This window comes from Bubalus bubalis, chromosome 21 (assembly GCF_019923935.1).
Source record: "Bubalus bubalis isolate 160015118507 breed Murrah chromosome 21, NDDB_SH_1, whole genome shotgun sequence".
Classification (NCBI taxonomy): domain Eukaryota; kingdom Metazoa; phylum Chordata; class Mammalia; order Artiodactyla; family Bovidae; genus Bubalus; species Bubalus bubalis.
The window spans coordinates 49,648,139-49,664,290 of record NC_059177.1 but is presented as its reverse complement, the minus strand read 5'-3'; the positions used below and the strand labels follow the sequence as shown (position 1 = coordinate 49,664,290).

The window sequence follows — 16,152 nt, the reverse complement described above, 5'->3', positions numbered from 1 at the left end:
GAGGTACGGGCCAGGGCACAGGAGTGTCAGGTTCTGAGCAGTGAAGGGGGGATGGGCCAGGGGGAAGGACAGGACACCTGTGTTATTAATCATGTTATAATTTTACCTTGCTGGATTATGATGGAGGAAGTCACCCCATCCCGCACCCTCAGCAAGGTGGGTGGGGGTTGGGGGTGACAGCCCCCGATTCGTGGGCCAGGACAGGGTCCACCTTCCCTCAAGGTCACTGGGCCTCCCCCTCTGAGGCGTGTCCTCCACCCCCGCCACCTCTGAGCTGGCGACAGGCCTGCCCACCCGCCTGGGACCTGCCAGATCACGTTGAGCAACCAGTTCCTGAGAAGCGTTGAAGGCTGTTTGGTTTAAAATTAACTCCCCCGCTCCCCCTCCCCTGCCTGCAGGCCTCCTCTGAGTTCTTGGAAGAGGCGCTCTGCTCTTTCTTCCTGGGAAGAGGCCTCTAGCCGCAGCTGCTGCAATTCTAGCAAAAACACCTCACCCAGGGTGGGGGTGGGGGGTACCCATGCCCCGCCTTCTCTGCCCTCTGTGAGGACACCCAGGGATCCTTCTGGAGCCTAGCTCGCCCCAGTGCATTCACTGACCCCAAGAGGAGAAAGGGGGTGACTGTCAAGGTGCCAAGAGCAGGTGCTGCTGCCCTAAAGCCCACGCCCCCTCCCATTGGCACCTGCTGGCTCTGAAGAGTAAAAGGGCTACAGAGACCCAATCTGGGCACCTCTGGGGTAGAGACAGTGAGTGCTGATCACATAGACGGCAAACCCAGGACTTTGGTCTACTTTGAGGCATGTTTGGCTCAGAGAGAGAAAGCACTGTGCTCAGGGTCACCCAGCTTTGCCTACCTAGGCTCGTCCTGCCCACTAGATGCTGGGCTGACAATGCTGATCCGGCAAGGATGCCCGGAGGCACGCCCTGGCAGGCACTCACACTGGGGTTAGAGCTCTTCTTGTCTCTTCCCCACACTCTTCTGCCTGCCCTGGGCACCCATCGCCTTCTGGATAAGCCTTCTTTTTCTAGTGTCTCCTTGGGCTCCATGTCTCTGGAACTTTGGAGAAAAGAAACCTGCTGTCCTACAGCTCCTCCTACCATAGCCATCTACCCGAAGGAGCTGAGAAAAACAAAGGAATGTTGGCCAAGTGGAAAGGTCAACACACACACACACACACACACACACACACTGATGTTGTTCAGAAGTAGGGCTGGTGGGAGTGGGAAGGGGAGAAGTGCTTCTTGGGGAAAGGCGGACAGAGAAGAAACACTTTTCAAACAAAGCTCTGCCCCAACCCAAACTGAGTGAAATCTTCACCTCTGCTGGAGGAGGCGCCCGGCTCTGGGGACAGGAAATCCCAGGCTGGCTCATGGGTGCTGGGTGTGGGGAGTCCCTGCACCAGGGCTCTGCCTGGGGAGCATTTGCTGGGTGGTACTCCCCTTCCAGCCACACCATCAGAGTGTGGGTCGCCCTAATGAGGACTGTGCAGTGAAACAGTCCTAGAGGACTGCCTGGAGGAGTCGTGGCCATCCCAAGTCCCTCAGTCCTCAGAGGCCACTTCTTGCACTCTGGGCCCTGCCCGCTTCAACCAGGCTTGAGTCATGGAAGCAGCTGTCCTTCCATTGAACAGAAAGCTTTGGCCATACCAAAAGGCTCCTCCAGCTTTGGGCCTCTCACGTCCCCTCCTGCTCATAGATGAGCATCAGCTACCACTCACCCCGTATCCCCCCACAGCCAGGCACAGCCCCGCTCCAACCACCCTGTGGCAGGGTTCTTCTACATCTCTGTCAGACAGATGGGGAAACTGAGGCTCCAAGAGATAAATCACTTGCCTGAGATCCTTAGGGTGATTTTGGAGGGGCTAAAATTTGAACTCTGCCTGAGTTCTTTCCACTTGGCTAATTTGCCTCTTCAAAGACAAGCCCAGGAGACTTTCATGGGAAGCGTGGTGTGTGTGTGTGTGTGTGTGGGAGAGAGAGAGAGAAATTTAGCCAAAGAATGGTTGTTTTGAATTAGTTGTGGAAATTATGTTTTCTTCTCCCCAGGCTGGAGAGACCTGGGAAAACTCAGCCCCAAGGGGGATTCCCTAGGATGCGGTGGGTACCCAACACAGGCATGAATCAGTGCTAGAGAAGCTGAGGAAGACTTCTCAGAAAAGGAGTATTTGAGTTGGACTTGGAAGGGTGAATAAGAGTTTTCCCTGGCAGAATGAGGAAGAGGCACATTCCGGGATGAATGATATCATGGGGAGGGCTGTTTGGAGAGAAGTACAATGGAATGGGCTGGCAGATTGGGAAGCTACATCTTGGAGTCTGGGGTGAGGCACAGGCAAGATCTAAGGGAGCCTGTGAATATCACTAAGTGAGGAAGGCAGGCCACTATCGGGCTTGCAAGCCCCTCACTCTGGAGGTGGTGGCAGGGCTGAGGGGGCCAGTGAGGAGGCCATTAGGTCAGTGACCCATGGTGAGGCCGGATGTGGGCAAGGCAGCCGTGGGGGGCCACAGGAGAGCAGCCTGAGGAGGACTAGGGCCAGGGTAGAGGGACATGGAGACCAGCAGGTCGGGGGGTGCATGTGGGAGTTGTGGAGGTGTGTCTAGGGGACAGTCTGGACAGTTTGTCCAGGACAAGTCCAGGTCTGGACAGGAGGAGTCCTGAACCAGGCTGTTTGTGTTGCCAGGCAGACTCCTGTTCAAGAGTTCTAGGGTGAGGGGGCCAAGCCCTGGCCTGGGATTCAAAGCCCTGGGTTCCAATCCTGTGTGGCCACTTCTCTGGTGACCGTGGACAAGTCACCCTGCCTCTCTGGATATCGGGCTTATGGCTTTGAAAGGGGACCGATGCAGCTCACCTCCCTGACCTGTGACTCACCTTTGAGGGCACATACCGCTGAGGGCTGAGCGAGTAACAGGCCTGAGGGAAACCCACACACCCCGCCTCCCCCAGGTGTGGGCATGGGTAGCAGATGGCCTAGTTTCTACTGAAGTTGCTAGAGAGTTGGGCTGGTCTGGCCTCTACCCCAAGCCATGCAGACACCATGGGTCTGTTCACCATGATGGGAGCCCAAGGCCTTGGTTGGCAGGTGACGCCTGAAGGTGGAGGCCTGGGCTGGCAGCGCAGCACCAAAGCTGGGGGTGGGGGGCAGTAAGGGGCTGCTTATATTTCCAGGGGGTTCCAGCCAGCTCTCCTGCAGCTCCCCTGGGGACTGCAGGGGCCAGCAGCACCTGCCCAGCCCACCTCTCAAATGGGATTAAAATAAGGGACAAGGACTAGTTAGAGTGGCAGCTGCAGCCGCTGCCGCGTTGGACCCTCTCAGCCTCTCCTCAGTATCGCCTCATAAATCCTGCTGGGTCCCCCCATGTTCCCTCTGAGAGACGTGCTGTCCCTCTTCCCACTTCAAAGCTGAGGAATCTCCTGAGGTTCAGTGAGGTTGAGGGACATGCCCCCCAAATCAAGTGTACAGCACGTAATCCAGACTGCAGGGGAGGTTTGGGTAAAACCAGGGTGTGGGGGACACAGGAGACAGGAGTAAACCTCTGGGGACCCTCCTCCATCTCAGGTCTCAGATGTGAGAGCCCCAGCCTGCCTCAGCTTGTGAGGGGACCCCCCCCTACCTTGCAGTCAGGGTTGGGGAAGGACACCTTCCCCAGGAGAGACTGTTGAACTTCTGGCAAAGCTCCCACTTGCTTTATATTAAAACTGGTCTGACAGGTTGGTGTGAAAGAGCCGCCCAGGCCGCGCAGGTTCCACATCTCAAGGAAGAGGGCCTTTGTGAGGTTTCACAACCCTCCGGCCTCCTTGATCAGGACTTACCTCAGGCTCTCGGCCCCTCTGCTTCACCGTACATCTGTGAGGGTTGGGAGTTTCCCATCTGAGAGTAGAACCAGCCTGGCCTGTGTCCCCAGCCCTATTTAGATCCATGTTCAGCCTTGATCATCCAGCAAGATTTGCTCAGTTTGCAGGTTAGAAGCTGAACCCAGGGGCAGGGGGCCCGATAATGATTGCAAGGGTGTTAACGACACTCGGTGATCATGGGCGAAGTCTCCCAGGAAGACCTCTCATTGAGTGACAAGAGAAATCTGAGTGGCCTATGGCATCTCTGTCCCAGAGTTGTCCATCAGAGTGTTTTAAGTCCAAGGAGGGACACCAGATAAGATCAGTCTCTGAGCCCACCTCCCCTGGTCTGACGGAATCCTCCAGGGTGCAATCCCCAGTCCCCCTCCTCCATAAAGCCCTCCTGAATCGCCCCGCCCTTGTGCCTGTCCCCAGCACCTTGTGAGTGCTAAGGCTTTGGCATGCCAGCCCCTGGGACGCAGTGCAAAGCCGCAGGTACACAAACAAGGTCTTGATTCAGGGTTTGAACCCTGCCTCTGTCCCTCACAAGCTGTGTGACCCTGAGAAAGCCACAACCTCTCTCTGAGCCATACCTCTTTTCCTGTAATGGGGACAGCCTCTATTGGTGTGCAGGGCTGCAGGGAGAACTTAATGGGCATGAACTCCCACCCAGGATCACCTCCCCTCCCCTGGTCTCCATCACACCCCACTCAGCCATATCCCAGACCTCTCAACCTCCTTTCTGGCCTCTGGCCCCCAGGCCCTCGTGGGGTCATCCCCACCCAGCTGACAGGTTCACTGCTTAGAAATGAGCATCGGATCGTAGCATTTCCCTGCCGAACTCTGAAGGGGCGCTCCACCACCAGAACACCATTTGTGGGTCCCCCTGTGCCCTTGCCACCTGCCCTCTGTCTCCTCAGCCCTCCAGGAAAGCCAGCCATCTTCTGGTCTCGCCATGTTTGTTCCTGCCTCAGGGCCACTGCCCTGGAGCTCCTTCCACCTGGGATGTCCTTTCTCGATGGTGTCTAGGCTCAGGGCCACCTGGCTCCAGAACCCTCCTCGACCCCCTCATCTGCAGCGGTGTCCCCCCCACCCCCAGAGCACTCTCTTCCCTGACCTCTGCTCAGCTTTCACTTCACTCTCAGAGCTCGTTCCAAGTGTCCACTTGTGCCCTTGTCTGTTGTCTCTCGCCCACCAGCCCATGAAGCCCACAAGGATGGGGAGTGTGTCCATTTTATTCCCTGCTGTATCCTCAGGGCCCAGATGGAGTCCAGCCCAGTTGGTGCCCAGAGAGCATGTGTGCTGGCAAAGGACTGGGTTGGTAAAGGGTTACTATCAGTTACTGTGTGTATGTCGTGCGGGTTCCTGTGTGCCCACCAGTCAGTTCCCCTCTTCCCCCCTGACCAGTGCCGGTGGGCGTGCCCCTTTCACCAGCCCAGAACCGCCCAGGGGTGACTGCAGTCACCAGAGGATATTTAGCATCTGTTAGGCTGGCTCTCTGACCCAAGTCAGAGGGGCCCGATGACATGCCCTTTACTGATCCTGTTCTAAGCAGGCATCACTCACTCCCTTGATAGGGAAATGTGAGAATGAGATTGAAGCTGACTGGGACTTCCCTGGAGGTCCACTGTTTAAGATTCATGCTTCCAATGCAAGGGCTGTGTTCGATCCCTGGTTGGGAACTAAGATACCACATGCCATATAACGTGGCTTAAAAAAAAAAAAATTGAAGCAGAAAACTATCAGGGGTCAGAGGTAGCTGGTAGCCCCTTTTCAGGCAAGATCCAGACCCCGATTTGGGCTGAGGCAAGGGGGAAGGGGATAGGACCCTGTTGGCCAGGCCAGTAGCTCTAGAGACCTTAGCAAGCAGGGACACAACGGGATAAAACCAGCATTCAAGAACAGCTCACCTGAAAGCCACTCCCACCCCAGCTGCCCATCCTTGCCACCTCACGTAGCAGGGCACGGGCAAGGGGGCGGTTGGGAGCCCACAGCCTTAGCTCTGCTCTGTGCCTCGTCCCCTCAGCTGCCCCCGTGCCCCTTCTGGGCTTGTCTCCTCCTCTGTGGAGTGTGGGTGATATTTTGTTGTTTAGTCACCTAGTTGTGTTCAGCACTTTGTGACCCCATGGACTGTAGCCTGCCAGGCTCCTCTGTCCATGGGCTTCTTTAGGCAAGAATACTGGAGTGGGTTGCCATTTCATTCTCCAGGGGCTCTTCCCCACCCAGGGATTGAAGCTAGGTTTCCTGGATTGGCAGGCGGATTCTTTACCGCTGAGCCACCAGGGTAATATTTAGGCCCACTCTAACCCATTCAGCGTTGTAGTGAGCACTGCATAAGGTACAAAGCCCTTGTCTGTTTCCAGCACCCTGTGGACACCCTGACGTCTCCCCTCTGTGGACAGTGAAGGGCTTCCTTCCACTCCAGCACTGTCTGGGACAGGAAGAGCCTGCCTTTGCCCCTCTGTGTCCACTGCCTACTCACTGGATGACTCAGATCTGGGGGTGGAGCAGACACAGGGGTCATCTCAGGCATTCTGGGAGTCACAAAGGGGCTGGGATCTAGGCTGAAGCAATGAGAAACCACAGACATCCCTGGCAGGGCCATGGTGCCCTGGACGAGGTGTGCTGCTGGACCCTGCAGCCAGCCATGGAAAAGGTGCCAGGCGGGACGCGTGGACCTGGTAAAGATAGCCCTCACCCACTTCTTGCTCACTCTCACCCAACAGCAGCTCCATTCTTTGCCACACCTCTCTCTGTACCCCCAGGGTTTTACACCTCCAGAGTTCTTGATTTTTATTCTGTCCTGCCTCATCTTTGTCATCAACATCACTCCTCACAACTTCCTGTCTTCAATCTGCTGACATTTGCCTCTTTGCATCTGCAACTTTTAATTGTCTAATGGCTAAGAAAATAGAAAGGTTAGAACTATTTCTGAAATGAGGGCTGAAAGGCCATGAGTGAGTTTCAGAGGTACTTTCCTGTGAGGGACTCAATGGTGTAGAAAGTTTCAGGACAGAGTAGGATTCCAGGTGCTGAAGTGCTCCAAAGGCAGACCATCAGATAATGGAGTGTTTTCATTTTACTTGCTCTTTCACCTACTTCTGGTATGCAGGACCCTGATTGAAAGAGTCCCCAAACCCCAGTCAGCCTAGGACAGAACCCCATCAGACCCATCCCAGGCCAGACCCTGTGGCCAGCCACTATCCCCAAGTCAACTGTTCTGCCCCGCTGCACAGAATGACCTTCCCTAGGCCTCCTTGTGATCAGGAATAGAAGCTCCCCGGTCATGCCCTGGTGACTTTGCAGGCCCTGGACCTTCTCCTTGGGATGATCCAGCCTGACTTCTCTGTTAAGCCTTGTCATCTCAAAAGACGCTGCCCCCCGGGAGTGGTCCACAGCACCCATACCCCTAGTATTTTCCACCTACATTTAGTTGGCATCTCCTGTTCACACAGCTTTCAGGTCTGATGCTCCTCTGCTAACCTCCCTCACCTGGCACTGGGCAGTGACCCTGCAGGCAGTCCCCACTAGTGCCCTGCATCCCACCCTCCAAGGGGAAAAGAGGGAATGAGCGGACAAGGGCTTCTCCCTACCCCTTCCATAAAACTAACATCATGGTATCTGGTCCCATCACTTCACGGCAAATAGAAGGGGAAAATGTGGAAGTAGTGACAGATTTCCTCTTCTTGAGCTCTAAAATCACTGCAGATGGTGACTGCAGCCATGAAATTAGAAGACAATTGCTTCTTGGCAGGAAAGCTATGACAAACACAAACAGTTTTTTAAAAAGCAAAGACATCATGTTGACAGTAGTCATATAGTCCAGGCTAATGCTTTCCATTAGTCATATATGGATGTGAGAGCTGGAGAGTAAAGAAAGCAAAACACGGAAGAATTGAGGCTTTCGAACTGTGGTGCTGGAGAAGACTCTTGGGAGTCCCTCAGAAAGCAAGGGGATCAAACCAGTCAATCTTAAATGAAATCAACTCTGAATACTCTTTGTAAGGGCTGATGCTGAAGCTGAAGCATCCAGTACTTTGGCCACGTGATGCGAACAGCCCTGACTCACTGGAAAAGACCCCGATGCTGGGAAAGACTGAAGGCAGGAGGAGAAGGGGATGACAGAGGATGAGATGGTGGGATGGCATCACTGACTCAGTGAGCATGAACTTGGACAAACTCTGGGAGATGGTGAGGGACAGGGAAGCCGGGTGTGCTGCAGTCCATGGGGTCATGAAGAGTCGGACATGATTTGGTGACTGAACAATAACAACCCTCTCCACTCTTCACTGGGTGCCCTAGCAGGGCTGGCTCAGCCACACAGGTCTCTGGGCCTCTGCTGACCCAGATGTAAAGTGGGGGATACTGACAGTAAGATCGAAGGGGACAGATGGTATACGACTCAAAAAAGGCCCCTCTGAGGGCTCCATACATGAAAGGTACAATTTTATTGTCATTACAGAAAAAGCAGTGAAAATAAAAAGACTACTAAACTGTTTTAAGTAGTAATTATTTTATAAAGTCTCATCGGATATGGAGTTTCGTTCCCTCTCTTGTGTGAACGCACTTTCCTGGGCAGGAAGCAGACCCAGCAGAGCTGGACCAGTGGCCCTCCGACGACCATGCTGCTCCCTGACCCGGCCCCCGACTCGTGCAGGGCCTGTGCCCCGGCGAGACCAGCTCTGTGCAGACAGGGCTCGGCCCTGGAGGGGCTGAGTGGCAGGCTCTGCTGGGTGCTAACATGTTGGCTCCATGTTCTTGTTTATTCACACATACTCCCAAAACAGGGCTGGAGGCCAAGGAGAAGGACTCCTTCTCTGGTGGATGGGTTAGTGCCAGTACATGCAGGCCCACCTTGGGTCCAGCAGCACATCTCAGGGTGGGAGGAACCAGAGAAGCTGGGGCCAGTCTGGGGCCTCTGGAGTGCTCAGGGCAGAGAGGAGGGGTCGGCTCACCCCGAGACCAACCCAGGGAGAATAAATAAATAAATACTATATAACTGTGCTGTCCCCCAGTTTGGTCTGTGCCCCCGCCTGGGGACTGTCACCATCAACCTCGGTTCCTCTGGCTGATATACCCCCGAGACAGAGGCTGGCTAGCTGGAAGGAAGGGGCCCGCCCCACCCTGTGGATGGAGCAACCAGGGTCGGCCAAGTCTACGCGGTTCAGGAGTCCGCAGCAGGTGAGTGGGGGACTGGGCCCAGCCCACAGGGCTGAGATAAAGTCCTGCCAGTTCCCTCTCTTTTGACACATATGGCCCACCACAACGGAGTTGTGGGGGAGCGGGGGGTGCTGACCTCCAAGTCGTGTGAAACTTCCCCTGACCCCTCACCCCCAGCCTTGTTCCTGCAGACCGTTCCTGGTCTAGCTGCCAGATGCTCACGGGCACCAGGATGACTGGAGGAGGGGTCGTGGGAGCCCAAGTCCAGCTGGGGCCCATGTCCCCTCCAGGGTCCAGCTGGGTGAGGCCAGGCGGCTGCTTGGCCGGGTCAGAGCTGGAAGGGGTATTGTCGGAGGTAGTCAGCCATGCGCCGGGGGAGTGGCAGGCAGTCCACGTCGGCCACCAGGCGGTTGATGACGAGGCGGCACAGGTGCTGCAGGCTCCGGGTGCTGCTCCTGCGCACAAAGGGCTGTACCAGTTTCAGGTGAACGGCCGTGGCGGGCAGGGCTGGGTCACCGGGCGCATCTTCCTTCGGGGTGGGCAGGGCCGGGGTGGTGGGAAGGTCGGGACTGTCACTCCGGGTGTCTGCAGCACAGGAGGCCACATAGTGCTGGACTAGGCTCACCACATCTGGGAAGGCCAGGATGCGTGGCCTGGACAGGCAGTTGGAGTCCAGGCGGAAGCTGGAGTCGGCGTACTCAATGCGCACGTTGGTGGGCCCGCGGGTAGTCTTGACGGACAGTGTGAACAGGTAGCTGGGGTGGGTGCTGTCACGTACCAGGAAGGTACCCTCTGGCATCTTCTGAAGGTGTTGCCGGGCCTCACTGGCCGTAATGGAACCCCAGTACCAGCCTAGGCAAGTGGACAGGAGAGGAACCAACTGGTTACAGTGGAAAGTAGCTGGGTGCACCAACCCAGGGCATGGCAGGGCTCAGCCTCTTCTCATCACCCCTCCCTGGGGAGGGCTGGGGCCCTTCCCTCCCATCAGGCTCTTCTGGCCAGAGGCTTGCCTCTCAAATTAGACTCAACAGGCAGAGCTAATCTTCCCCCGTCAGACTTCCCAGGACAACTCCTCCTCCCTCCTCAGACTCACCAGATTCCCGAAGGTAGGAGAAGGTCTTGGCTATGCACAGCAGGTCCTCCTCGGGGTCCACCACCTTGGGCTCCCTCTCTGGCTGGGCTGGGGACTCCTCTACTGCCTCCTCCAGGAAGGCGCCAGCAGGCAAAGGCTGCATAACTTGTTGGGGCAGCTCCAGGGACTGGGCCCACAGGGGCCGCTGCCCAATCTGCTCCACGGCCAGCAAAGGACAAGGTCTAGAAGGAGGTGCATGGGCAGTGAGTGGAGGCCCTGTGCTCTCTCCATTTCCAGAGATCCCCTCTGCCCCAGACTGGCTATGTGACCTCTGGCCAGTCTATCTCACTGTGAGCCCCAGTTTCCCCTCTGCTCACTCATGAGACCAGTATTCCACCTCCCACTTGTCAGCACAAAAGGCCCTGATGTGATGGCCTCCCCCACATATGAACCCTCTTCTGAAAGAGACTTTCCCACTCTCCTGCATTTATCAAAGAGCAATTATAGTTGGAGCCAGTATCCATGGGGAGATGGTTCCAGGAGATGGAACCTGTGGATGCTTGAGTCCCTTATATGAATGGTGCAGTACAATGAATACATGGGCTCTCTGTATCCCCAGGTTTCACATCTGCAGGGACAAAGGGCCATCTGTAATCTCTCTTCTATTTTGTACCAACCAAATCCATAGATCATTCCCTGTAGGCATCTCTAGTTCACAGTGGGCAGTTGGGATTCCCACCACATAGATAGGATCCAGTGCAAAGAGGCCCCACAATGGTGCCCTCCTGGCAGAGGTGGCTGATTAAATGCATGGTCCTGGTTGAACCAAGGGATGGGTCACATGCTACCTCCCCATGGACAACAGTGTCTGGCAGAGGGACCTTGGTCTACACTGGCCAGGCCTTAGAGGCTAGAATTATCTCCCTGAACAGGTCAGACTCCCATCCTGTTCTCTCCTCCTCCCAGCTGAGGGTCTGGGGTACACAGTGGCCTCTAAAGGCACTTAAGTCCCACCTCCCATAAATATGAGCTCCCACCAAAGGGCAGGGTACTCATCCCACATTCCAGATCCCACTCTGACAGGCCTGCCCTACCAGACACTGTGATTTTAAGCAAACACTGCTCTTCACTAGAGGTCCACTTCCCCACTACCCCAGTGAGGGGTCATCCCAGCCCAGACACTGAGGGGTTGGGCCACACCATATTCTCAGATGACTAGAATTGGGTTGCTGAACTGGCCCCAGTCTGAGTAGTAGCTTCTCTTTAAGAGAAGCCCACCCAGTGCAGTGATCCTGGGGGTTCTTGGGAGTGAGAGGCATGGCCCTGGTTCCTGTGGAAGAGACTGCCATTCCTCTCCCACTCGTCACAAAAGAAATCCTCGGATCTCAGTTCTGGGTCTGGGTCTCTGCCAGGCCTCAAGACATCAGGATCACGTAACCTTGGGCCCTGCCCTAAAGGAGTGCTCATAACCCAAAGTCATAAAAAAGCAAAGGATGTTACAGGGGAGTCAGGGTCAGCCTGCTCCTGAGCTGAGTCTCAGGCCAGAGGAAGGAGAAGCGGCGAAGGCACAGCAGGCCGAGATGACGACATCGGGAAACACTGCCAGGTATTGTTTACACGGCAGGAAGAGGTAAGCAGGAGCCGGCGGCAGGAGCCAGGGAGAGGATCCAGCTCTGATGTAAGCTATAGGTGACTCTAGAAGATGTTAACAAATCAGGGGGCCGGCAACTGCTCATGAGAAAAAGGAGCCATAAGACCCTGGCACACCATAGCCTGGTGACATTTCTTCACCCCCACTCTGGCTGCACTGTGGGAGCTCTGGACTCCCTCTAGAAGAGCTGGAGGCTGAGATCCAAGCAACTGGCTGAGGGCCTCCCTACTGGGACCCAGAGCTCAGCTCAGGCCAGGGGCCTTCTAGGACTATAGGAGGTGGTTAGCCAGTCAGACTGGATAGAGTCTCTGGGGGTGGCCATGTCCAAACAGCTTAGCATATGTGGGTGTAGAGACCTCTACGGATGATGATATGATATCTGGATGTGTGAGTGGCTGTATTGGTCACCACAAGGTCCTGGTGAGTGACTGCATATATCTGGGGAGGGGTGTGTCCACAGCTGTGTTATTGCGTCGTGGTGGTGGTGGCTGTGGTGCTCCAGGCGTAGCTGGCCAGTATGTGAGGGTGCCTGCAGTGCAGCCCAGCCTGTGCATTCTGTTTGGGCTCATAAACTAGTAAAGCAAACTCAACCCTGAGCAGGTAGCCCTCAGCAAAGCTGACACCCCAAACCTACAGTTGGGAATTCCTGCCCCCTGGCTCAGGAGAGCACTAGCTGGTCTTGCTCCCTGACAAGAGCACTGGCCTGATGCACTGATATTCCAAGGGGGCCTTCAGCTGGAGCAAAGTGAGAGACTGTGGGACCCCAGAATTGGCTGGGGTCCTGTGAACAAAGGCAGAAGCATGGGGGAAGGTGTTCGGGAGTCCCAAAGTGCAGAGAGGAGAAAGAGAGATTCTGGAGATGCTCAGGGAGAAACTGAAGCATGGACAGTCTTCCTAGCACCTCCAGGTGCTGGGAACAGGACTGCTCAGAGCTGGGGGGCACTTCAGCCTTGCCCCACCTTCCACCCTTCCTCACTTGGTACCATAGCAGTTTTGATAACAGCAGTCACTGAGCCACCTAGTTCTCTCTGGCTGTGGAGCACCCACTCACATCTCCTTTCACTCACCCTGGAGCTTCTGAGCTCCTGTCAGATGAGTTTGGAGAGCATCAGACCCTTGGTTGAAGGGGACACTGAAGTTCTGGTCAGAAGGAATGTGTTAAGAATGCTCAGCTGAAGCCAAGACTGTCTTATAAGCCCGCCCCCCGCCCCCCTGCAAGTTTTTGGGAAACTTGGAGAAGGGAGGCAGGAGCCAAGGCACTTCTCACATTGGGATCCCATATTGGACTGAGAGTAGGGATGACGCCATTGTGAGGGGGTGCCTCAGACAGGACTGGGTCAAACCTAGTCTCTTCCAAGAGCTGCTTATTTAGCAGGTGCCAACCTGGGTAGAAGTAAGGATCTCAGATTGGTTTCCCAAGAAGAGCCTAACTGCGAGCCTGAGGCAGGAGAGTGGATGGCAGGACAGAAAGGGTCAAGGGCTAGCCCATGGTCACAGTAGGTTATTGGGCCGGCAGGCCAGGTTAGAGCGCTCCCGATCCAGAACGGCTGGGCAAGTGAGCCACGTCTGGGAGGAGGCGCTGCCTGAAGCGCCCACCTTTTCCAGCCAGAACCCAAGCTTAGCCCACCCTGTGTTTCTCCTGTCGCTAGCTGACCCCCAGTTTCCGTACCCACAGTGCCAGTAGAGGTGGTGACGATGTTGTCACCTTTCTTTGTTATCACACTCCCGAGGTCTTTCTCCGACCTTCTTAATACTCGGTGGCTAGCACGAGGCCAGTTCTCCGCCGCGTCCCGGCGCGGAGCTGGGCTGGGGCAGAGAGCCGCGCTTACCCCTGAACGCAGAGGACCATGTCCAGGCAGCGGCAGCCGTTGCTCCGGAGCTGAGGCTCGGCCTGACGGCGGCGGCTGGAGTGAGCCAGTTGGCGCGGATCGCGCTCGCAGGGCAGGCTCCCGGGGTGCACCGGCGGCGGGCCGGGACTGAGAGGTGGCGTCGCGGGCGCGCCGGGAGGGCGCGGGGGGCGGGCCTGGAGGACAGGGCGGGGCGAACAGCCTAATCTTTTGTCCTCTGTGTCCCAGCCCTTCCCGGAAGCGACGTCTTCCTAGAACCGCCGGCTGTGCGGTCGGGCGGCGAGGGGTGCGGGTAGGGGGGCGTCGGCTCCCCTAGTCTGGAGCCGAGGGCAGCTAAAGGAAACACCTTTGACAGATTTCCAAGAACTTTCCAGGAAAATGGGGCGGGGCCCTGCGCCCCGACCAGTCGCAGTGCAGGAGGTGGGGCCGAGTGGTCAGGGAGAGCCAATTAGAGGGCTTAGATTCGAGGCTGACGTAAGCCAAGGGGGTTGGGCGTGACCTAGAGATCAACCGGTGAAAACCAAGTTGAATGGGCTAGGGAGAGGCCGGTGCTCTACCTACTTGAGCTCAGATTTCCTTCGGGGCACTCCGTTTCGTTAGCGACAGGCCCGCTTATCTCTGAATAGGACCGGTGGCAGCACGAGGGAGCGGCAACGGGCCTGTCCGCCCAGCTAGTGGCTCCTCGAAGGCGGTGTGCTGGTGTGCAGGCGCCCCCTATGGGCTGCACTTGGACCCCTGGACCCAGTGTTGGGGTGGCGGGTGGCATGGGTTGTGGTTTGGCGAGAAACATTAGGGGAGAAAAGGGGTTCAGAGAGAGTATCCAGATCCGAGCAGGTTCACGGATGGCCTGCGGCCACTGCAGCCAATAAGATCCAGGCGAGAAGGTTTCCGCTGGGAGTTGGGGAAGAAGGCGCCACCCAAACCTTTGCACTTTGCGGGGCCATCCAGTCTCAGCCCTAAGCTGGCCGAAATGACTACCGACTTGAGGAGACAGGCAAGGATAAAGAGCCCCCAGCCCACCCCACAGGACAGTTCACATGTGTCTCTGGCTTGGTGGGCCCCCTAAAAATATGGGAGAGAGACCTGGAGCTCCAAACCCCCAGAGATAAACTGAAGCTAGGGGATAAAAGTAGAGAGGAGGAGCAGTGACAGCCTCTCCCATCTACACGGAGCTCTGATACATGCGATCCTCAACAGCTGGTATTTCTCCCATTATTGCTGAGCCCCAGGGAAACATGCCCCTACCATTGATCCTTTCCACCTTTTCCCATTCACTGGACTCACCAGGGAGTATCCTTAAAGGGGCTGCACACATATCCTCGAAGCCCATGGGCCAGGAGATGAGAGAATTGGAGCAGTGGTAGGGTCCACCCCACCTTCCCGGTGTGTACCCCCCAAGTTCCCTGGAAAGAAGATAAGCTTCAGGTCCCCTCGCAGGGATGACAGGCTCCTGGCAGTGTCCAGAGGCATAAATGGTAGTATCCAGGCTTTCCCCAGGGCAAACAGGGCTGAGCTTGTCCTGCCTGGGAGGAGATGGAAGACTGAGGTATCCAAAAGCAAAAGCCTGTGAAGCAGGACAACATGACAAAAATAATTGGTTCACGTGAGAAATGGCTTCATGAAACCCACTTCTCTGTCAATTTCCTTAAAGGAACTTGAACTTCAGTGTAGCCCCACTTCAGTTCAGTCACTCAGTCGTGTCTGACTCTTTGCCAACCCATGGACTGCAGCACACCAGGCTTCTCTGTCTATCACCAACTCCCGGAGTTTGCTCAAACTCATGTCCATCAAGTCGGTGATGCCATCCAACCATCTCATCCTCTGTCGTCCCCTTCTCCTCCCGCCTTCAATCATTCTCAGCATCAGTTTCTTTTTAAACGAGTCAGTTCTTTGCGTCAGGTGGCCAAAGTATTGGAGTTTCAGCTTCAGCATCAGTCCTTCCATTGAATATTCAGGACTGATTTCCTTTAGGATGGACTGGTTGGATCTCCTTGCTGTCCAAAGGACTCTCAAGAGTCTTCTCCAACACCATAGTTCCAAACGTCAACTCTTCGGCGCTCAGCTTTTTTTATGGTCCAACTCTCACATCCATACATGACTACTGGAAAAACCAAAGCTTTGACTAGACGGACCTTTGTTGGCAAAGTGATGTCTCTGCTTTTTAATATGCTGTCTAGGTTGGTCATAACTTGGTCATAACATGGCTGCAGTCACCATCTGCAGTGATTTTGGAGCTCCCCCAAAATAGTGTCTGTAACTGTTTCCATCTTTCCCCCATCTATTTGCCATGAAGTGACGCGACCAGATGCCATGATCTTAGTTTTCTGAATGTTGAGCTTTAAGCCAACTTTTTTACTCTCCTCTTTCACTTGCATCAGGAGGCTCTTTAGTTCTTGTGGTGTCATCTGCATATCTGAGGTTATTGACATTTCTCCCTGCAATCTTGATTTCAGCTTGTGCTTCATCCCGTCCAGCATTTCTCATGATGTACTCTGCATACAAGTTTAATAAGCAGGGTGAAAATATACAGCCTTGATGTACTCCTTTCCTGATTTAGAAACAGTGTGTTGTTCCATGTCTAGTTCTAACTGTTGCT

The 16,152-nt window shown here is 55.5% G+C and overlaps 1 protein-coding gene across 2 annotated transcripts; it reads right to left on the bottom strand.

Annotated features, from left to right (window-relative positions):
- Positions 1–8,255: 8,255 nt before the first annotated feature.
- Positions 8,256–13,848, bottom strand: CISH (cytokine inducible SH2 containing protein). Of its 2 annotated transcripts, none has more exons than XM_006053325.4 (3): positions 13,539–13,848; positions 10,080–10,300; positions 8,256–9,838 (listed from the first exon to the last, which is right to left on the bottom strand). In XM_006053325.4, exons 1-3 carry the CDS (start codon positions 13,556–13,558, stop codon positions 9,315–9,317), a joined length of 765 nt encoding a protein of 254 aa, XP_006053387.1. In that variant the 5' UTR covers positions 13,559–13,848; the 3' UTR covers positions 8,256–9,314. The 2 variants fall into 2 exon arrangements, with proteins under 2 accessions (XP_006053387.1, XP_006053388.1); XM_006053326.4 differs by lacking the exon at positions 13,539–13,848 and adding an exon at positions 13,379–13,517.
- Positions 13,849–16,152: the final 2,304 nt, after the last annotated feature.